Genomic DNA, 19,946 nt, shown 5'->3' on the forward strand with positions numbered 1-19,946 from the left:
TGACCTCAATGCTGACCCCGGAGAGTCAGTCAGGGAGAAAGGATGACAGACGGCAGGACGGCTGCAGGACGACGGACCACAGCAACAGGCAAGAGGGTGGAGAGAGAGAGAGAGAGAGAGAGAGAGAGAGAGAGAGAGAGAGGAGGCCCTTGCACAATGGATTGCCACAGCCATTCAGAAAAAACTGCTGTTTGACAGTAGAGTAGACTCCCTCAGAAGGTGATGGCTCTTCCTTGGAGGTTTTTAAGCAGAGGTTGGATGGCCCCCTGTCATGGATGCTTTAGTTGAGGTTCCTGCCTTGCAGGGGGTTGGAATGGATGACCTTTGGGAGGCCCCCCTGACTCTACACTTCCATGATTCTATGTCTGCCTGCAGGGGGATGAGCAGCAGCCTGGCCTTCGAGCGCAGTGTCTTTTTTACCGGGCGATGAGGCAGAACTGGTAGGGCCGAGGGATGCTCCCCAGCCCCGTGGACTCCGGCGTGATGTCAATGTCCTCGGGTTTCACCAAGGGCTTCAGCTTGAAGTTCTGCAGGATGGTGGTGAGGAAGATGAAGAGTTCCATGATAGCCAGGCTTTCTCCCAGGCACACTCGCTTGCCTGCGAAGGGGTGAGAAGGAAGAGGGACAGAAATGCCTCTGTGCCTTCGAGCGTCAGGCAAAGGAGGCTCTAGATCTGCTTGGACATCATTTGAAGGTGGGCTTAGGGAGGGAGTCCCCAGGTGGTCCACAGTGGAGCAGACCTTCTTGGGTAACAGAAGACCCTTTGGATCCTATCCCCTCTTTTCATGGTCTTTAAATCCCTCCCGCCCCTTTCACTTAAGGAGACCCAAGGGGAGATGTCTGCAAGCTGGATTCAGCCCAGTGGCTGTGTATGCACTGCAGAATTATTATCATTACTACTACTACTACTACTACTACTACTACTACTACTACTAGTACTATAGCATTGCCTTGTCAGAACCATGACTAATTTCAAGGTGGTCAGAGCGACTTTAACGAGTTCACGGTTAATCTGACGGGCTGCAAGATGGGGGAGAGATTTAAAGTTCCTGCCAACAGAGTCCTTCTAGCAACTCCCGGGATCTTTTGCTGATAAGACTGCTGGTTTGTAATTATTATTTCTGAATTGAGACCCTTCTCAGTCTCTTTATCAGCGTATTATTGTTATAAACGCTCTTACTCACGTAGACAAAGCAAAGAGGGAGCTTGCCTTGACACCGTTATCCCGGAAACCACCTACATTATTTCATTTTATACTTGAACCGCCGACCTTCTGATTGGCAAGCCCTAGGCTCTGTGTCTTAACCCACAGTGCCACCCGTGTCCCAAAACCTAATAGCCATAGGCCTGGGTAAAGAGACTGTTTTCGCTTGGAGCCAGGCGAGTCTCTCTGGGGAGAGCATTCCGCAAACAGGGAGCCACCACCGAAAAGGCCCATAAGAAGAGTGGACCAGATGCGGGGCTAGATGGCCCCTTCCAACTCTACAGTTCTGTGATTTCCGAGTGATCTCCCTGGGGAGGTTGTAGATTCTTGTTCCTTGGTGTTTCAAAGCAGAGGTTGGGTGACCACCTGCCATGGATGCTTTAGTTGGGATTCCTGCATTGAATCGGGGTTCCTCCCAATTCTACAGTTCCACGATTCCATCTAGCCGGGCATCCTGTTCTCACAGTGGTTGCCCAGATGCCCATGATGGGGGAACCCACAAGCAGGACCTGAACCCCTGTCCTGCCCTTACCTGCCGAGAAAGCCATGAAGGCATCGTTCTTCTTGAACCGCCCGCTCTCGTCCAGGAAATGAGTCGGGTCAAAGGAGGTCGGACTCTTGAACTGCGTGGGGTCAAACTGAGACGTGCAGATCAGGGGGATGATGTTGAGGTCCTGTGGGTTGGAGGGAGAGGAGCAGGAGGAAGGCGTGGTTGAGAACCAAGGGCAAGAAATCCCTGGTAGACGGGGGTTGAGTCATGGGGAGTCATGGGCCTTGGCTCTAGGAGCACCTGCGCTTCCGGCAGAAGGTCCCAATTTCCATCTCTGGGTAGGAATAGGAGAGCCACTGCTGCCCACCAATGTGGACAACACTGAGGTAGGTAGACCAGATGGTCCGTCCGACTTGCTGTGGCAGTCACTTCCTATGTGTGAGTGACGTACCTTCAGTTGAGGGAAAGCTCTTCTGAGCTTAGCTCAGTGTGGCACAATGGTGAGAGCGGTGGCTTCTGACCTTGGGGACTGGGGTTCGAATCCCCACTCAGCCATGAAGCCTAGTAGTGACCTTGGGTGAGTCAGTCACCATCTCTTTGCCCACAGGGTTGTTGTATGGGTGACACACGGAGGGGGAGGAGAGCCCTTTGCGCCACCTCGAGCTCTTTGGAAGAGAAGCTGGCATATAAATATCTCAAGGGCTGTCCCGTGGAAGAGGGATGAAGCTTGTCTCCTCCTGCCCTGGAGGGTAGGACTCGAACCCATGGCTTCAAGTGACAAGAAAGGAGATTCCGGCTCAACATATGGAAAACCGTTTTGACGGAAAGAGCTGTTCAACAGTGGAACGGACTCCCTCAGGAGGTGGTGGGCTCTCCTTCCTTGGAGGTTTTCAAGCAGAGGTTGGATGTCCATCTGCCATGGATGCTTGAGTTGAGATTCCTGCATTGCAAGGGGGGTTGGGCTAGATGGCCCTTGGGGGTCCCCTCCATGATTCTATGAAATGCCCTGTTTCCAAGGCCACCTCATAATGTAAAAGGGAGCAAGCGTGGAGTGCCTTCTGCTAAAAGGACGCATGGCCAGGTCTTGCTCATCTAGGCTCAGAGGACAGAGATCTTCCTAGCAGGCTTCAGGACTGAGAAAGCAGCCCATGGGGTGTCAAGGCAGGGTGCTGCCAATGGGGGTCCTACAGAAGGAGACCTTCGCTGTCCCCTGTGGGGTGCACTGCCCCCTTTCCCCACAAACCTTGGGGAGGGTGTATCCACGGAACTCAATATCTCGCGTGACGGTGTGGGGCACCCCCATGGGGACGATGTCGGCGTAGCGCTGGATCTCGTGGATGACGGCGTCCGTGTAGGGCATCCGGCTCCTGTCCTCCATGCAGGGGCTGCGGTTCACCCCGATCACCCGGTCAATCTCTTCGTGGAGCTTCTCTGCAGCAAGGAAGGAGGGCGGGAAAAGCTCTAAAACGGCCCCAGATGGGGCGACGGACAGGGAAATGGGCCGCTGTGGTTTGCAATGGGTTAACGGCTAGAAGAGCCCATGTCAAGGGTGGGTGGGAGCAGAAAGGGAGAGGGCGCAGGAGTTTGGGAAGGCGAATGCAGACAAAGCTGCCCTAGAACAGGCCCCCCTTTGACCCACTGATTTCAATGAGCTTATTGAGCATGATTCCAGCACGGCAGGGGGTTGGTTTGGATGACCCTCGGGGTCCCTTCCAGCTCTGCAATTCCATGAGCTTATGAAACCCAGCCTTCAGCCTTCGGCTGAAGAAGGCTGATCGCCGAAGAATGGATGCTTTTGAATTATGGTGCTGGAGGAGACTCTTGAGAGTCCCATGGACTGCAAGAAGATCAAACCTATCCATTCTCAAAGAAATCAGCCCTGAGTGCACCCTGGAAGGACAGGTCCTGAAGTTGAGGCTCCAAGATTTTGGCCACCTCATGAGAAGAGAAGACTCCCTAGAAAAGACCCTGATGTTGGGAAAGATGGAGGGCACAAGGAGATGGGGACGACAGAGGATGAGATGGTTGGACAGTGTTCTCGAAGCTACTAACATGAGTTTGGCCAAACTGCGAGAGGCAGTGAAGGATAGGCGTGCTTGGCGTGCTCTGGTCCATGGGGTCACGAAGAGTCGGACACGACTGAACTACTGAACAACAACAACAACAACATGAAACCCAGGGAGCAGTTCTAGCTCTTCCGTGGGATTTCAGTACATGAGACTTGGGCAATTCAGAGCAACCTCAGACTGGACTAGAAGCTTGCAGCCCTCTCTGGCCATTGTGCCTCCCTGGCTGTGGCTTTGTCATCTGATTGATCGCTGTGTGGTTCAGGGGTGCTGTACTGGCTTCCTTCTGACTGCATATTCCAAATCTGTTTATAGGATTTGTCCCTCCTGAAAATCACACCAGCCTTGTGTTTCCCCAAAGTGGGTTTTATTTTATTTTTTTGCACCTCCCATGGTGCAGTGGTTAAGAGCGCTGGATAGGGCCTGGAAGACTAGGGTTGCCATATGTGTGGAATCCCCCAGAAATAGCCGGAATACGGCAATCGGAAACAGTTGTCCAGGCAGAAATTGCTGCAATGTCCATGTTGCAAGTGGAAGATTTTGGCGTATTTCCTTAAAAATAGCCCCAAACCTTCCCTTTTTTAAAATCGAGATTTTGCAAAAGGAAGCTCAACAACGTTTTGCAAAAAGCTCAATAACTCCTGTGTCCGGATTGTCACCATTTTGAAATATGATATGGATGTGAAAAAAGGCAACATGTGGACCAAATAATGTAGGGCAAAATATTTCTTTATAATGTCAAATAATATGCAGTGAAGACAGCATTCCGGATAAGTACACTGTATATTATTTCACTGCATATTATTTGACATTATAAAGAAATTTCGCTGCATATTATTTGACATTATAAAGAAATATTTTGCCCTACATTATTTGGTCCACGTGTTGCCTTTTTTCATATCCTGCTTGTAGTTTGCAACACAGGGGTATCTTTTTTGTATATACCATTTTGAAATATGGCAACCCTATGGGGCCTCCACTGCAATCTCTCAGTGGAGGCAGTGAAATCTCTGCCTCCACTGAGAGATTGCAGTGGAGGCAGTGAGAGATTTCACTTTCTTGGGTTCCATGATCACTGCAGATGGTGACAGCAGTCACGAAATTAGAAGACGCCTGCTTCTTGGGAGAAAAGCAATGACAAACCTAGACAGCATCTTAAAAAGCAAAGACATCACCTTGCCGACAAAGGTCCGTATAGTTAAAGCTATGGTTTTCCCAGTAGTAATGTACGGAAGTGAGAGCTGTTCCATCAAGAAGGCTGATGGCCGAAGAATTGATGCTTTTGAATTATGGTGCTGGAGGAGACTCTTGAGAGTCCCATGGACTGCAAAAAGATCAAACCTATTCATTCTCAAAGAAATCAGCCCTGAGTGCTCACTGGAAGGACAGACCCTGAAGCTGAGACTCCAGTACTTTGGCCACCTCATGAGAAGAGAAGACTCCCTGGAAAAGACCCTGATGTTGGGAAAGACGGAGGGCACAAGGAGAAGGGGACGACAGAGGATGAGATGGTGGGACAGTGTTCTCGAAGTGACTAGCATGAGTTTGGCCAAACTGCGAGAGGCAGTGAAGGATAGGCATGCCTGGCGTGCTCTGGTCCATGGGGTCACGAAGAGTCGGACACGACTGAACAACTGAACAACAACAACAACAACAACATGAAACCCAGGGACCAGTTCTAGCTCTTCTGTGGGATTTCAGTACATGAGACTTGGGCAATTCAGAGCAACCTCAGACTGGACTAGAAGCTAGCAGCCCTCTCTGGCCATTGTGCCTCCTTGGCTGTGGCTTTGTCACCTGATTGATCACTGTGTGGTTCAGGGGTGCTGTACTGGCTTCCTTCTGACTGCATATTCCAAATCTGTTTATAGGATTTGTCCCTCCTGAAAATCACACCAGCCTTGTGTTTCCCCAAAGTGGGTTTTATTTTATTTTTTTGCACCTCCCATGGTGCAGTGGTTAAGAGCACTGGACTAGGGCCTGGGAGACTAGGGTTGCCATATGTGTGGAATCCCCCAGAAATAGCCGGAATACGGCAATCGGAAACAGTTGTCCAGGCAGAAATTGCTGCAATGTCCATGTTGCAAGTGGAGATTTTGGCCTATTTCCTTAAAAATAGCCCCAAATCTTCCCTTTTTAAAAACTGAGATTTTGCAAAAGGAAGCTCAACAACGTTTTGCAAAAAGCTCAATAACTCCTGTGTCCGGATTGTCACCATTTTGAAATATGATATGGATATGAAAAAAGGCAACACGTGGACCAAATAATGTAGGGCAAAATATTTCTTTATAATGTCAAATAATATGCAGCGAAATTTCTTTATAATGTCAAATAATATGCAGTGAAGACAGCATTCTGGATAAGTACACTGTATATTATTTCACTGCATATTATTTGACATTATAAAGAAATTTTGCTGCATATTATTTGACATTGTAAAGAAATATTTTGCCCTACATTATTTGGTCCACGCGTTGCCTTTTTTCACATCCTGCTTGTAGTTTGCAACACAGGGGTATCTTTTTTGTATATACCATTTTGAAATATGGCAACCCTATGGGAGGCTGAGATTCAAATCCCGACTCAATAATAATAATAATAATAATAATAATAATAATAATAATAATAATAATTTTTTATTTATACCCCGCCCTTCCCAGCCAAAAACCGGGCTCAGGGCGGCTAATACTAATTAAAATCACAGCAAAAACATAAACACAATCAATTTAAAATAACAGATTAAAATACAAATTTAAAAATTCAATATTAAAACTGCAGTCTCATTTTCAAATAACCCACCAATAAAAGAATGAAGCATAAATATCAAACAGAAACCAACCCAAAGGCCAGGTGGAACAGCTCCGACTTGCAGGCCCTGCGGAAAGATGCCAAATCCCGCAGGGCCCTGGTCTCTTGTGATAGACTGTTCCACCAAGTCGGGGCCAATACTGAGAAGGCCCTGGCCCTAGTTGAGGCCAACCTAGCATCTTTGTTGCTCGGGACCTCCAAAAGATTATTATTTGAGGACCTTAAGGTCCTACACGGGACATACCAGGAGAGGCGGTCACGGGGTGTGACTTTGGAGACTAGTCCCTGCTTTAGTTGAAATTCCTGCATCGCAACGGGTGGGGTAGATGACCCTGAGCTCCCCTTCCAACTCTATGATTCTATGCTTCTGAGCCTAACCTACCTCACAGGGTTGTTGTGGGGAGTAAATGAGGAGAGACGTGTGTGTCACCTGCAGCTCCTTAGAGAAAAAGGTGGTACTGTATATAAAATACGAAAAGCAAATAAATAGAAGATTTCTCTGTCTTTTTCCATTCCTGGTGGGCAGGTTGGACCTCACCCCCCCCATGGCTTTTGGAAGCTGACCTTCCACCTTGGGGTGCCTCATGAGAATTCGGAGCCCGTATCTCAAGGTCGAGCTGACCGTCTCCGTCCCGGCAAAGAAGAGGTTCACCGTGGTCTTCGACATGGTGTCTTCGTTGAAGTGTGTCTCCGGGTTGTTTTTTTCCTGCAACAGGGATATCATCATCATCACCATCCTCATTTTAAATTTGTATACCATCTTTCTATTTTACAGTGCTCAAGGCGGCTTACAAGCTGAAGGAACAAAAAATGTACGCCTTACAACAATCTAACGAAATACAAAAACGTGATGATGAAACATAACTTTGAAATCGGCAACCTACGTTAAAAAAGTAACGTTCAACAATTGTTGGAATAGTATTGAATAATAATAACATATAAAAGTTAAACAGAAATCCACTCAACATTTACAATAAATATTTTCTAAGCTATAATCAATAAAACAACGGCAAGCCACAGTACATGAAATGCAATACAAATTGAGAAGCAGTGACTAGAGCAGGGGTCCCCAAACTAAGGCCCGGGGGCCGGATGCGGCCAAATTGCCTTCTCAATCCGGCCCACGAGAAATCTCTATGTGGGACAAGAAGCTACAGTTAGAACTGGATATGGAACAACTGATTGGTTCAAAATTGGGAAAGGAGTACGACAAGGCTGTATATTGTCTCTCTGCTTATTTAACTTATGTGCAGAATTCATCATGCGAAAGGCTGGACTGGATGAATCCCAAGATGGAATTAAGATTGCCGGAAGAAATATCAACAACCTCAGATATGCTGCTGACACAACCTTGATGGCAAAAAGTGAGGAGGAATTGAAGAACCTTTTAATGAGGGTGAAAGAGGAGAGCGCAAAATATGGTCTGAAGCTCAACATCAAAAACTTCCGGTTTCCCGCGGATCGCTAACGGGTGCTTGCCTCGGAGCTCTGTAGCAAGCACTCTCCAGTGAGGCTAAATAAGGGGGTTTGCTAGGCTTCACAACCCCCCAAAGGTCTGGGAGGGCTTCCTGGACCTGAAAAGGACATGCTGAGGTGTTGGAGGGGGTCCCCGAAACCGAAGGAAATCACAGACGCCGAGACAGCGTTCCCGCCCCACTCCTTCTGCACTTGTGAGATCTCAATATTTTTGGCACTTTGGAACTCTCTGCCACTTTATATCAAGCAGGCCCCTTCACTGTCCTTTTTTCGACACCTCCTAAAAACATGTTTGTTTAAACAAACCTACCCAGATGCTTAGAAAGTTTGTGCGTGTCTTAATCTATTTTTAGTCTATTGCTATTTTAACTTTTCAAAAGAAATTCCTGATTTTTCCTTACTGATTATCTTATAGTTTTATCTTTTTTCGTAGCGCGCTTTGAGATTGTTGTTGTTTTACAACCGAGTGGTATATAAATTATGTGAAATAAAATAGCTAAATTGCAGTCGGTTGAGAAACCACTGTTATAGAAACCTCCTCCTGCTTGCTCCTCCTGCTCACAAAACTGGAGTTTTCCTGGCAAAGAGGGAAGCGATCTGGAATTAATGGCAGCTCCTTGGGATGCTGCGGATACCTGCTGGATTTTGATGAGGAAGCAGTCGATGAAATCCCGGGGGTTGTTGACGTCCAGAGTTTGCCGGTTCATCTCCAGCCGCTCGCCCACAAACTTGGCCAGCTTCAGGTAGTTTTTGTAGATCTGGCGGTGAGGCCCAGGGATGTACTTCATGATCTTTGGGAAGGCAAAGAGCATCTAGAACAGGAGAAGAAGACCCCAGTTTACGCACACTCCCCAGTGCATTCCCCACACCTTTCTTTTGATTGTGTCCATAAGAGGAGCCAGGAGAGCCAGGCTGCTGTTTCTGACCAAAGGCCCACCTCATCTAACACCCTCCAGCCCCAGTTTCCCTTCTCCCCCCGCTGGCTTGGACTCACCTGTCCCCAGGTGGAGCTCATGAGCTTCCAGTTGCTGTTGATGAGGTCCAGCAGCATGAGGAATTTCTTGTCCGTGTATTCAAAGCGGTCCCCGAAAACTAAGGTGCAGATAATGTTGGAGCCAGCGCAGCTCAGGAAGAAGGTAGGGTCAAAGGGTTTGCCTGAGAGTAAACCGAGATGAAGCAGATATATTGTTTTTAAAAGCAGCTTTCACAGACTTCCTCTAGTGACAGCCCCAACAGCCGCCCTTCTCTTTTAAATGGACTACCTTGGCGCTGTGGGTTAAACCACAGAGCCTAGGGCTTGCCGATCAGAAGGTCGGCGGTTCGAATCCCCGCGACGGGGTGAGCTCCCATTGCTCGGTCCCTGCTCCTGCCAACCTAGCAGTTCGAAAGCACACAGTGCAAGTAGATAAATAGGTATCGCTCTGGCGGGAAGGTAAATGGCATTTCTGTGCGCTGTTCTGGTTCGCCAGAAGTGGCTTAGTCATGCTGGCCACATGACTCGGAAGCTGTACGCCAGCTCCCTCGGCCAGTAAAGCGAGATGAGCGCCGCAACCCCAGAGTCGTCCGTGACTGGACCTAATGGTCACGGGTCCCTTTACCTTCACCTTGGAAGGCGGTGGACTCTCCTCCGATGAAGGCCAACTGTCAGGGATTTTTTAGCTGTGGTTCCTGCATTGAAGGGGGTTGGGCTAGAAGACCCCTGGGGAGACCTCCTGCAGGTCTATGATTCCAACCTCTTGCTCTCCTGATGTTTACAGATGTTTACAATTTCTACAATGGCTGTGCTGGCCTAGGTTGATGGGCTTTGTAGCCCAAGACATCCAGAGAGCAACAGGTTTGTGAAGGCTGAAATGGGATAATGATGATGATGATGATGATAATAATAATAATAATAATAACATTAATTTTATTTATTATTACCCTGCCCATCTGGATATCCCTAAACTAAAGTTTTGTTACGCAAGAAGGGCTCTGTAATAATAATTTGTTGTTGTTCAGTTGTTCAGTCGTGTCCGACTCTTCGTGACCCCATGGACCAGAGCACGCCAGGCACCCCTATCCTTCACTGCCTCCTGCAGTTTGGCCAAACTCATGCCAGTTGCTTCGAGAACACTGTCCAACCATCTCCTCCTCTGTCGTCCCCTTCTCCTTGTGCCCTCCATCTTTCCCAACATCAGGGTCTTTTCCAGGGAGTCTTCTCTTCTCATGAGGTGGCCAAAGTACTGGAGCCTCAACTTCAGGATCTGCCCTTCCAGTGAGCACTCAGGGCTGATTTCTTTAAGAATGGATAGGTTTGATCTTCTTGCAGTCCATGGGACTCTCAAGAGTCTCCTCCAGCACCATAATTCAAAAGCATCAATTCTTCGGCGATCATAATTCAAAAGCATCAATTCTTCGGTAATAATAATAATAATAATAATAATAATAATAATAATAATTTTTATTTATACCCCACCCTCCCCAGCCAGGGCCGGGTTCAGGGCAGCTAACACCAAATATAAATTACAATAAAACGTAATGGAAACAAACAAACAAACAAACAAACAATTAAAATAAGGCTTAAAATGCAGCCTCATTTTAGTAGCAGCCCATAAATCAAGACCATAATGGGAGGAAACATCAGATATTCACCCGAGCCAGCTATCCATGCTGGTCCTACATGGGCCAGCAAAAAAGCCCATATAAGGGGTCAGAGTGAGTCCAAGCCAAAGGCCAGGCGGAACAGCTGCGTCTTGCAGGCCCTGTGGAAAGATGTCAAATCCCGCAGGGCCCTGGTCTCTTGTGACAGAGAGTTCCACTAAGTCGGGGCCAGTGCTGAAAAGGCCCTGGCCCTAGTTGAGACCAATCTAACCTCCTTGAGGCTCGGGACCTCCAAAGTGTTGTTAAGGTCCATACCAGGAGAGGGTCCTAGGCCGCATAGGGCTTTAAAGGTCAAAACCAGCACCTTAAACCTGACCCTGTACTCCACCGGGAGCCAGTGCAGCTGGTAAAGCACTGGATGAATGTGATCCTGCGGCAAGGACCCCGTAAGGAGCCTCGCTGCGGCATTCTGCACCCGCTGGAGTTTCTGGGTCAGCTTCAAGGGCAGCCCCGCGTAGAGCGAGTTACAGTCATCAAGCCTGGAGTTGACTGTCGCACGGATCACTGTGGCCAAGTTGGGGCGGGAAAGGTAAGGGACCAGCTGCTTAATACAGTGGAGATGGAAAAATGTGTTATCTAACACCCACCATCCAAGATTGTTATTTTAAAGTATGAGCTAAGGCCACCTGTCATGAATGCTTTAGCTGATATTCCTGCATTGCAGGGGGTTGGACTAGATGACCCTTGGGTGTCCCTTCCAGCTCTATGATCCTATGATTTCCTCAAAATTTAAATCACAGGAAGTCTTTTCATCAGTTCGCTTTCAGTAGGGGGAAAGGGCCCGACATTGCTGAAGGATCCAATAATAAACACACTCCTTTGAGAGCCAGTGTGGTGTAGTGGTTAAGAGCGGTAGACTGGTAATCTGGTGAACCGGGTTCGCGTCTCCGCTCCTCCACATGCAGCTGCTGGGTGACCTTGGGCTAGTCACACTTCTCTGAAGTCTCTCAGCCCCACTCACCTCACAGAGTGTTTGTTGTGGGGGAGGAGGAAGGGAAAGGAGAATGTCAGCCGCTTTGAGCCTCCTTCGGGTAGTGATAAAGCGGGATGTCAAATCCAAACTCCTCTTTTCTTCTTCTTCTTCTTCTTCTTCTTCTTCTTCTTCTTCTTCTTCTTCTTCTTCTTCTTCTTCTTCTTCTTCTTCATTTTCTGCTTCCTTTCTCTCTCTTGGACCAGATTTTATAATAATAATATTTATTTATGCGTTTGTATCCCAGCTTTTCCTCCGGGGAGCTCGAGGTGAGGTATACACGGTTCTCTTCCTCGTTTAATCCCCACAACAACCCTATTCAAGAAAATGTTGGGAAATTGGAGGAGCAAATCCCTTTCCTCCCTCCCCCTGCCCCTGGGCAGCCCCTTCCCCACTAACCTTCAGTTTTGTGGAACTCAGCCACCAGGAACTGAGCCTCTTCCTTGATCCGCTCCTCAATGGATCTCTTCCCCATCCCAAAGTTCTTGAAGGTGCTGATGGCAAACCTGCGCAGCTGCCTCCAGCGCTCCCCAGTGCCGTACACGATCCCTGAGGGAAAAGCAAAGGATAGGCCCAGGGCCAGTGGCATGAACCCCCAGTGAGAAGCCCCTAACCCAGTCATTCCAGGACTTTGTCAAGCCCACAGTCCCCTTGGTCCCATAAACTCATCCCCAGCATATCCACTCTACTGTGTCAAAAGCCTTATTTAAAATAGTGCTCTACACAGCCCACTTAGGGAGATAATGACCCATTAGTCATTAAACCAATTCCTCATGCAATGGATGGATTTGATAAAGTCATAAGAACATAATGATATTTTGTTGTTCAGTCATTCAGTCGTGTCCGACTCTTTGTGACCCCATGGACCAGAGCACGCCAGGCACGCCTATTCTTCACTGCCTCCCGCAGTTTGGCCAAACTCATGTTGGTAGCTTCGAGAACATTGTCCAACCATCTTGTCCTCTGTCGTCCCCTTCTCCTTGTGCCCTCCATCTTTCCCAGCATCAGGGTCTTTTCCAGGGTGACTTCTCTTCTCATGAGGTAGCCAAAGTACTGGAGCCTCAACTTCAGGATCTGTCCTTCCAGTGAGCACTCAGGGCTCATTTCCTTCAGAATGGATAGGTTTGATCTTCTTGTAGTCCATGGGACTCTCAAGAGTCTCCTCCAGCACCATAATTCAAAAGCACCCATTCTTCGGCGATCAGCCTTCTTTATGGTCCAGCTCTCACTTCCATACATTACTACTGGGAAAACCATAGCTTTAACTATACAGACCTTTGTCGGCAAGGTGATGTCTTTGCTTTTTAAGATGCCTTTGATGTCTTTGCTTTCCTCCCAAGAAGCAGGCGTCTTCTAATTTCGTGACTGCTGTCACCATCTGCAGTGATCATGGAGCCCAAGAAAGTAAAATCTCTCACTGCCATCATATATAATGATATATAATGAATCAAAAAGGATGTTTAAAATAACATTTGTAAAAAAAAAGCCAGAAGCTTTTCTTTTGGGAATTATAGGGACAGAACTACCTAAACTGTATAGGAAACTATAATTTATTTAATTTTAATTTTTGTTTTTAATTTAATTTTATATATATATATATATATATATATATATATATATATATATATATATATATATAACCTTTTTATTTTGTATTTTGTTAATTACTATTGTTATTGTTATTTTTGTTTATTTTTTATTTTTTATTATTACTTTATTATAACATTATTATAACATTATTACCTTTGTGATAATAAAGTAAAAAGTAAATTGGAAATGTGCTGTACAGACTATATGTGAGGGGATAAAAGAGAATGAACTTTAGGAAAGACGAAAAATGACATCAAGTTTTGGGTTTTAAACGATTTATTAGTCTCTGGAATGGCAAGGCATGATATGGAAAATTTGTAAATTTGTAAATTATGTAACTGACAGTACATTGGATGTTTATAATAATGATAATAAAGGATTATTTTGAATGAAAAAAACAATAAACTGTATAGAAACTTATTTATGTTGGCTACTACAGCAGCAAGAATGTTACTTGTCCAAAAATGGAAAGAAGCAGAAGTCCCAGCAAACGATAAATGGATACAAAAACTTATGGAACATGCAGAAATGGTGAAGATTACCGGAAGACAACAAACCTTGTTTAAAAAAAGAATGGAAATGGTTTATTCAATAGTTACAGATAAATTGTAAACAGATAAGGACATTGGATGCTAGTAACCTGCAGTTTTATAAGAGTATATATTGAAAGCAGATGAATAAATGAGCAAATTAAGTTAATTTGGATATGCAGAAGATATTCAAAAAAAATTTAAGGCACTGCAGAAAGAGGGAGAAGGAAGTCAAGCTTTGAAATGTTAAAATGATTGTAAAATTAGTGAAATATATAAACCTGAAAAGCATAAACATAAGAAGGGCCTGCTGGATCGGGCATCTAGTTCAGCATTCTGTTCTTACAATGGCCAACCAGATGCCCATTATGGGAAAACAGTAAGCACGGGAGCCCTCTCCCCTCCTCTGGTTTCCAACAACCGGCATTCAGAACCATTGCTGCCTCCAACCGTGGAGGCAGAGCCAAGCCACCCTGGCTGGGAGCCACCGATAGCCCTCTCCACCTCCATGAATTTGTCTGATCCTCTTTCAAAGCCACCCAACTTGGTGGTCACCCCTGCGTCCTGTGGCAGTGAGTTCCGTAGTTCAACTCTGTTGCTGCGTGACTTTCTTTTACGTGTACCGAACCTTGTAACATTTAACTTCGCCGGATGCCCACGAATTCTAGTGTTACCAGAGAGGGAGGAAAGCCTCTTCTCTGCCCACTTTCTCCGTGCCAAGCATCATTTTATAGGCTGCTATGGTGGCGCTGTGGTCTAAACCACTGAGCCTCTTGAGCTTGCCGATCGCAAGGTCAGCGGTTCGAATCCCCGCCACGGGGCAAGCTCCCATTGCTCTGTCCCAGCTCCTGCCTTCCTAGCAGTTCGAAAGCGTACCAGTGCAAGTTGATACAGTGGTACCTCTAGTTATGGACTCGATCCGTTCCGGGGTGCCATTCGCACCCCGAAAAGTCCGTAACTAGAGTGCCGCTTCTGCACATATGCGCGGCGCGATAGAGCGCTTCTGTGCATGCACGCACGGCGAAACCTGGAAGTATACACTTCTGGGTTTGCTGTGTTTGTATCCTGAAAAAACGCAACCGGAGACTGCCGTAACAAGAGGTACGACTGTAAATAGGTACCACTGCGGCGGGAAAGTAAACTGTGTTTCCATGCGCTCTGGCACTCGTCACGGTCTTTAGTCTTAAGATTTAGTGTCAGGAGTATAACGTATTCCTGGACACCGCAGAGTTAGACGCAGACTTTTCTGGAAGCTTCTGGCTGTTGTGTAATTGACTGGACAGCACAACGCAGGAACTCAGCAACTCACTGGATAACTATATACAGTATTTATTGAATCAACTAGCATCCATAAGTCAGTGTTTTTCAACCTTTTTTGGGCAAAGGCACACTTGTTTCATGAAAAAAATCACGAGGCACACCACCATTAGAAAATGTTTAAAAAATTAACTCTGTGCCTATATTGACTATATATAAAGTAATTCTCTTGAATAGGAATCAAATAAACACAAATCTTTCGAATTTTTCCCATGGAACACCAGGCAACATCTCGCGGCACACTAGTGTGCCGCGGAACAGTGGTTGAAAAACACTGCCATAAGTTACTATTTACAGACTTTACAAAATAAAAGAAACAAAACATAAAATCTTTTCCTCTCTCTCTCTCTCTCTCTCTACACTGACCACTTTCTCCACACCAACACCTGCACCACACACTAACCACAAAGCTCTCACACAGAGCTCAGTCTTTAGGAACTCATTGACCAATCACAGGTCATTGCTAAGGGTCTGAGAGAGAGCAGATCTGGGCTTTCTGCCAACTAGTTAATTGCTTGGAGATAGACAGATGAATTTCTGCACGTAGGCAACTCTGAAATCTCTAACATTTAGTCATGCTGGTCACATGACCCGGCAAACTGTCTGTGGACAAACGCCAGCTCCCTCGGCCTGAAAGCGAGATGAGCGCCGCAACCCCATAGTCGCCTCTGACTTGCCTTTCCATTGGGAGGCCAGCTTCCCAATAACTGGTTTAACGTCACTTAGCAGGAGTCTTTAACCACCACTTCCGGGGCTTCCCTGCTGTCCCCTTGCCTCTTAGCACCCCCTCTGTAATCTCACCCCCCTACTTGGGGAGCCGCCGCAGCGCTTCCTTTTCGAAGTCGGCACCCCACTCCCCATTTCCTCACCGTTCCCCTTGCTCCACATCTGGACTGCGGGGAAGTCTCCTCGGCCGCTGAACTCCTCTGCCTTGTCAATCAAAGCCTCCTTGAGCACCTGGTAGCCAGAGAGGACCACGCAAGGCCGGGAGCCCAGGTGGAAGGTGTACATTGGCCCGTAGGTCTTGCTGAGCTGCAAAGAGGAGAAGGAAGCAGGAAGTTGTTTAGGATAGGGTCACCATTATTTCAAAAAGTGGAAAACCGGACACAAAAGTGGCTGAGCTTTTCTTAGTTTTGCCTAAAGTTGTTGAGCTTTTTGGTTTGCAAAATCCCAATAATAATAATAATAATAATAATAATAAATGAAGTTTTTGAGCTATTTTTAAGGAAATTCGCCAAATCTACACTGCTGACATGGGTTGCCGCACACCTGGATTTTCCTGGACATTTCAGCAATTTTCACCCAAACATTTCCTTCCAGTAGCACCTTAGAGACCAACTAAGTTTGTTCTTGGTATGAGCTTTCGTGTGCATGCACACTTCTTCAGATACCGAAAAGCTCATACCAAGAACAAACTTAGTTGGTCTCTAAGGTGCTACTGGAAGGAATTTATTTTATTTTATTTTGTTTTGACTACGGCTACCTACCTGTAACTGCACCCAAACACTGTTTCCAATGGCCAAATTCCAGCTATGTCTGGGAAATTCTGGATGTATGTTGGCAGCCCTAATTTCGGACAGCCGTGGCTCCATCTTCTGGGACATCTTGGGGCAAGAGGAGATTAGCAGAAACCAAAACCCACCCTTAAAATCTGTTTCTTAGGGAGAACTCATTGAAATTGCACCACGCATGGAGCTTCCTGTTTCCGGCGGTGGGAAATGGCTGACTACCATACGATCGGACCTCAGCCGTGCCGATAATTCAGGGTCGATATGGGGGTAATTGGCCCTGGCAGACTCCCCAGGATGGGGGAGGACTGTCTCGTAGACCCGCAGACAGTCCTGGAGTATTGGAATGAAGTCAGGAAAAGCTGCGCTGGCAAATAGACAGTGGACACACACACACACACACACACACACACACACACAAATAAAACTGTACTTGATGGATGAAAGGATTTTTGATTTCTGACATGATTGAGAATCGCATATCGAGGGACGGAGAACTCTAAAGTGTTAAGATCGGAACGTGGAAAATATGAGAACAACAGAAGAAAGCAAGACGAAGATATTGGAGATATACTTCAAGGTCCAGACTATGGGGAGCCCGGGAAAAATAAATAATGAATAATTTGATTGTAATTGGGTTTCTTATTTTAGTTTCTTGTTTTTAATTGGATTACTATGATTTGATGGGTATGTTAATTGGCTGTATTTGTTGGAAAATTAATAAAAATGCTTTTTAAAAAAACGCACCACCCATGGCATCACAGTCCTTTGCAAATGTAACGAAAATGCTTTCTTCTCTATTGCCTAATAGCCTGAGAGGTTGAGATAAAACTTGCTACATATGATCACATGGTGGGAATGTAGATTGGTGCAAGAAATTTGGGGTTTAATTTTGATGGAAATGATGAATATTACTGAATAGACCATTTCTTGTCCAAAATTAATGATACCAAATATTTTTTGACGATACCAATATATTGTCAAAATAATTCATCTTGGCAGCTCAATGGAAAGCAGCCCCAAGATGTCCATCATAGAGAAAAATATGCATAATTTGAGGTTTTGACAAGGCCTGGGACCTCCCAATGGTCTTTATTTGACGGCATTCCTTTATTGCATATACAGCAGAATAATCATTTTCAAGATAGCTCTTGTCGCAAGCCTGGCAAACTTGGAACTAGACTCGATGATCAGATAACACTGATATTTTATATTTGGATTTTGTTATTTTAACCCATGTGCAACTGTACTCATTATGTGTGACTATTTTATAGTTTTGTTTTTCAACTTTTCATTATAACTGTTCTCTCTGTTTTATGTACATTATGAATATATATATATATATATATATATATATATATGTGTGTGTGTGTGTGTGTGTGTGTGTGTGTGTGTATATATATATATATATGTGTGTGTGTGTGTGTGTGTATCCAGCCTGGTTTCATTCCACATCAGCATGCTTTACAAAAATAAAGAAAACACCTCCTGAAAAATCCTTCAGCATTTTAGTGCAAATTTCTCCTACTGTGGACATTTTGGCAGTTCTGTCTAAGAAGCAGAATTTGGCAATGCAATTTCCCGTAATGCAATGCATCGGTGCATGCCATTTGCAATATTATTTGCCTTTTAACATACACTTTGCCCTCTGTCCCCAGACATGCACCCATTGCTTGGCCAGGGAACTGCCCTGCAAAATTCAGAGAAGTGCAAATTTCAGAGGACAGCCGTGATTCGGTTCATAGCTTGTTTCGGAAAGCACAGACCTGGAAATTCCATTTTTAAATGTGCACCGAATAAAATTCCTCCCCATCCCACGCCAACACTTAATTGCTTGCATATTGACTGCTGGCTAGTCTTACTGCTGAGACAAACTACACTCAAAAGCATGATACTTGGCCGGTTTTAAATTTGTGGAGGTAGAAAGTCCCGGGTCCTCTTTCTCTGGGCTCATCCAGACATGCTTTTGTGCTGCATTTCTAGGCACAAGTCTGCGTTTTAAAGTTCCATGTCAGAGTGTTTTTTGGGGGGTTTTGCCCTTCATTTTCCCTGTGAAAACCCACCAATCCAATTTGTTTCTGTTCAGCATTAAAGAGCAGGTTTTCCTGGGCTGTGCCTATAAAGTGCAGGGCAAAAGGTAATTATGGATGAGTCCTCTGTCTTGCTCCCCTCATTGTCCTACAGGCAGAAAGCCGAGCCTTACAGCTTCTCCCTTTCCCCATTCTCCCCCTGGGCTAAGACACCCAAAGTTGGTCCCTGTGCAATGCAGAAAAAGAGGGTCAGGGGTGCCCCCTTCGACAGGAAAACTGAGCCCCTTCCAACTGCACCTTCTTCTTGCTTGAACTGAAAGGCAACTGAGGCAGAAAGCGCTTATTTTCAAGTACTGGGGCACACGTCTGCTTAGAATTATTATTATTATTATTATTATTATTATTATTATTATTATTATTATTATTCTCAGGGCAGTCCACAACATAAAATTACAATATAAAAAGAGGAACTCAACAACAACAACAAACCCCAGTCCCTAGCACCCAAGGAGCTGCTACTAGCTGTGAAGATCTTACAGCGACAGAATGATACTTTGTGCATGGCCAGGGGTACTTTCGTTGCTCTTTCTCATTTTCTCTGGCTGAAGCCCCCTTTTAGGCTTCTCCTGCCCTCAAAGAACCAAAATCCGCCCTGCTTTCATACCTGATGTGGAAATTGTAAAAATAGACCCCCAACCCCCCCTGCCTGGCTACCGTGGTCTCACTTCTTTCAGGGAATTTATCAGCTCCTTGATGTCCACTTGGTGCATGTTTCCGATGAAGGGGAGCGGGGCTGGCCCCGGAGGAAGGGTCCTGAACTTCTTTCTCGAGGAGCAGTGGAGGAAGAGGAGGCACGAGATGGCCATGGCCAGGAGGATGCCAAAAACCCCTCCAAAATCTATCCTGGAGAGGAAGAGCTCCATTGCGCCGGCTGCAGTCTGTAGAGTCGCGGTGTCTGCAATTTCACCTGGAGTGGGAAGTTATATAGATGCCCGCGAGACCAGCTTCTAACTGCCTGGAACAAGCCCCCCTTGGCAAACAATGCATGCCCTGAGCTGTCATTTGCTAACCTCATGTTTGCCGTTGGAGGAATATTTCTGGCAGAGACACAGGATGAAAACAAGCTGGCTCTTTCTCTGGGCTCATCCAGATGAGGCCCATTTTGCTCTGTGTTCAGTGGCATGAGAAACAGCATATATAAACCACTAACCACCAGATCTAACCTCTTATTTCTCATGAAATACTGCATTTTCATACATAAGATGCAGGCCCATTTTGCTCTGTGTTCAGTGGCATGAGAAACAGCATATATAAACC

At 46.0% G+C, this 19,946-nt stretch overlaps 1 protein-coding gene across 1 annotated transcript; it reads right to left on the reverse strand.

The window, feature by feature from the left end:
- Positions 1-329: 329 nt before the first annotated feature.
- Positions 330-19,572, reverse strand: LOC117051842 (cytochrome P450 2F3-like). Its single transcript, XM_033158537.1, has 9 exons — positions 19,355-19,572; positions 15,961-16,123; positions 12,054-12,203; positions 9,039-9,199; positions 8,680-8,856; positions 7,133-7,274; positions 2,938-3,125; positions 1,737-1,878; positions 330-598 (listed from the first exon to the last, which is right to left on the reverse strand). The coding sequence occupies exons 1-9, from the start codon at positions 19,550-19,552 to the stop codon at positions 417-419; spliced, it is 1,503 nt and encodes a 500-aa protein (XP_033014428.1). The 5' UTR covers positions 19,553-19,572; the 3' UTR covers positions 330-416.
- Positions 19,573-19,946: the final 374 nt, after the last annotated feature.

Source organism: Lacerta agilis, chromosome 8, assembly GCF_009819535.1.
Source record: "Lacerta agilis isolate rLacAgi1 chromosome 8, rLacAgi1.pri, whole genome shotgun sequence".
Lineage (NCBI taxonomy): Eukaryota > Metazoa > Chordata > Lepidosauria > Squamata > Lacertidae > Lacerta > Lacerta agilis.

Coding starts and splice junctions, on each gene's coding strand:
- LOC117051842 (XM_033158537.1), bottom strand. CDS start 19,552: ATGGAGCTCTTCCTCTCCAGGATAGATTTTGGAGGGGTTTTTGGCATC. Junction 8,857..9,038: donor TGAGCTCCACCTGGGGACAG/GTGAGTCCAAGC, acceptor CTCCTGTTCTAG/ATGCTCTTTGCCTTCCCAAA. Junction 3,126..7,132: donor GAGGCACCCCAAGGTGGAAG/GTCAGCTTCCAA, acceptor TCCTTGCTGCAG/AGAAGCTCCACGAAGAGATT.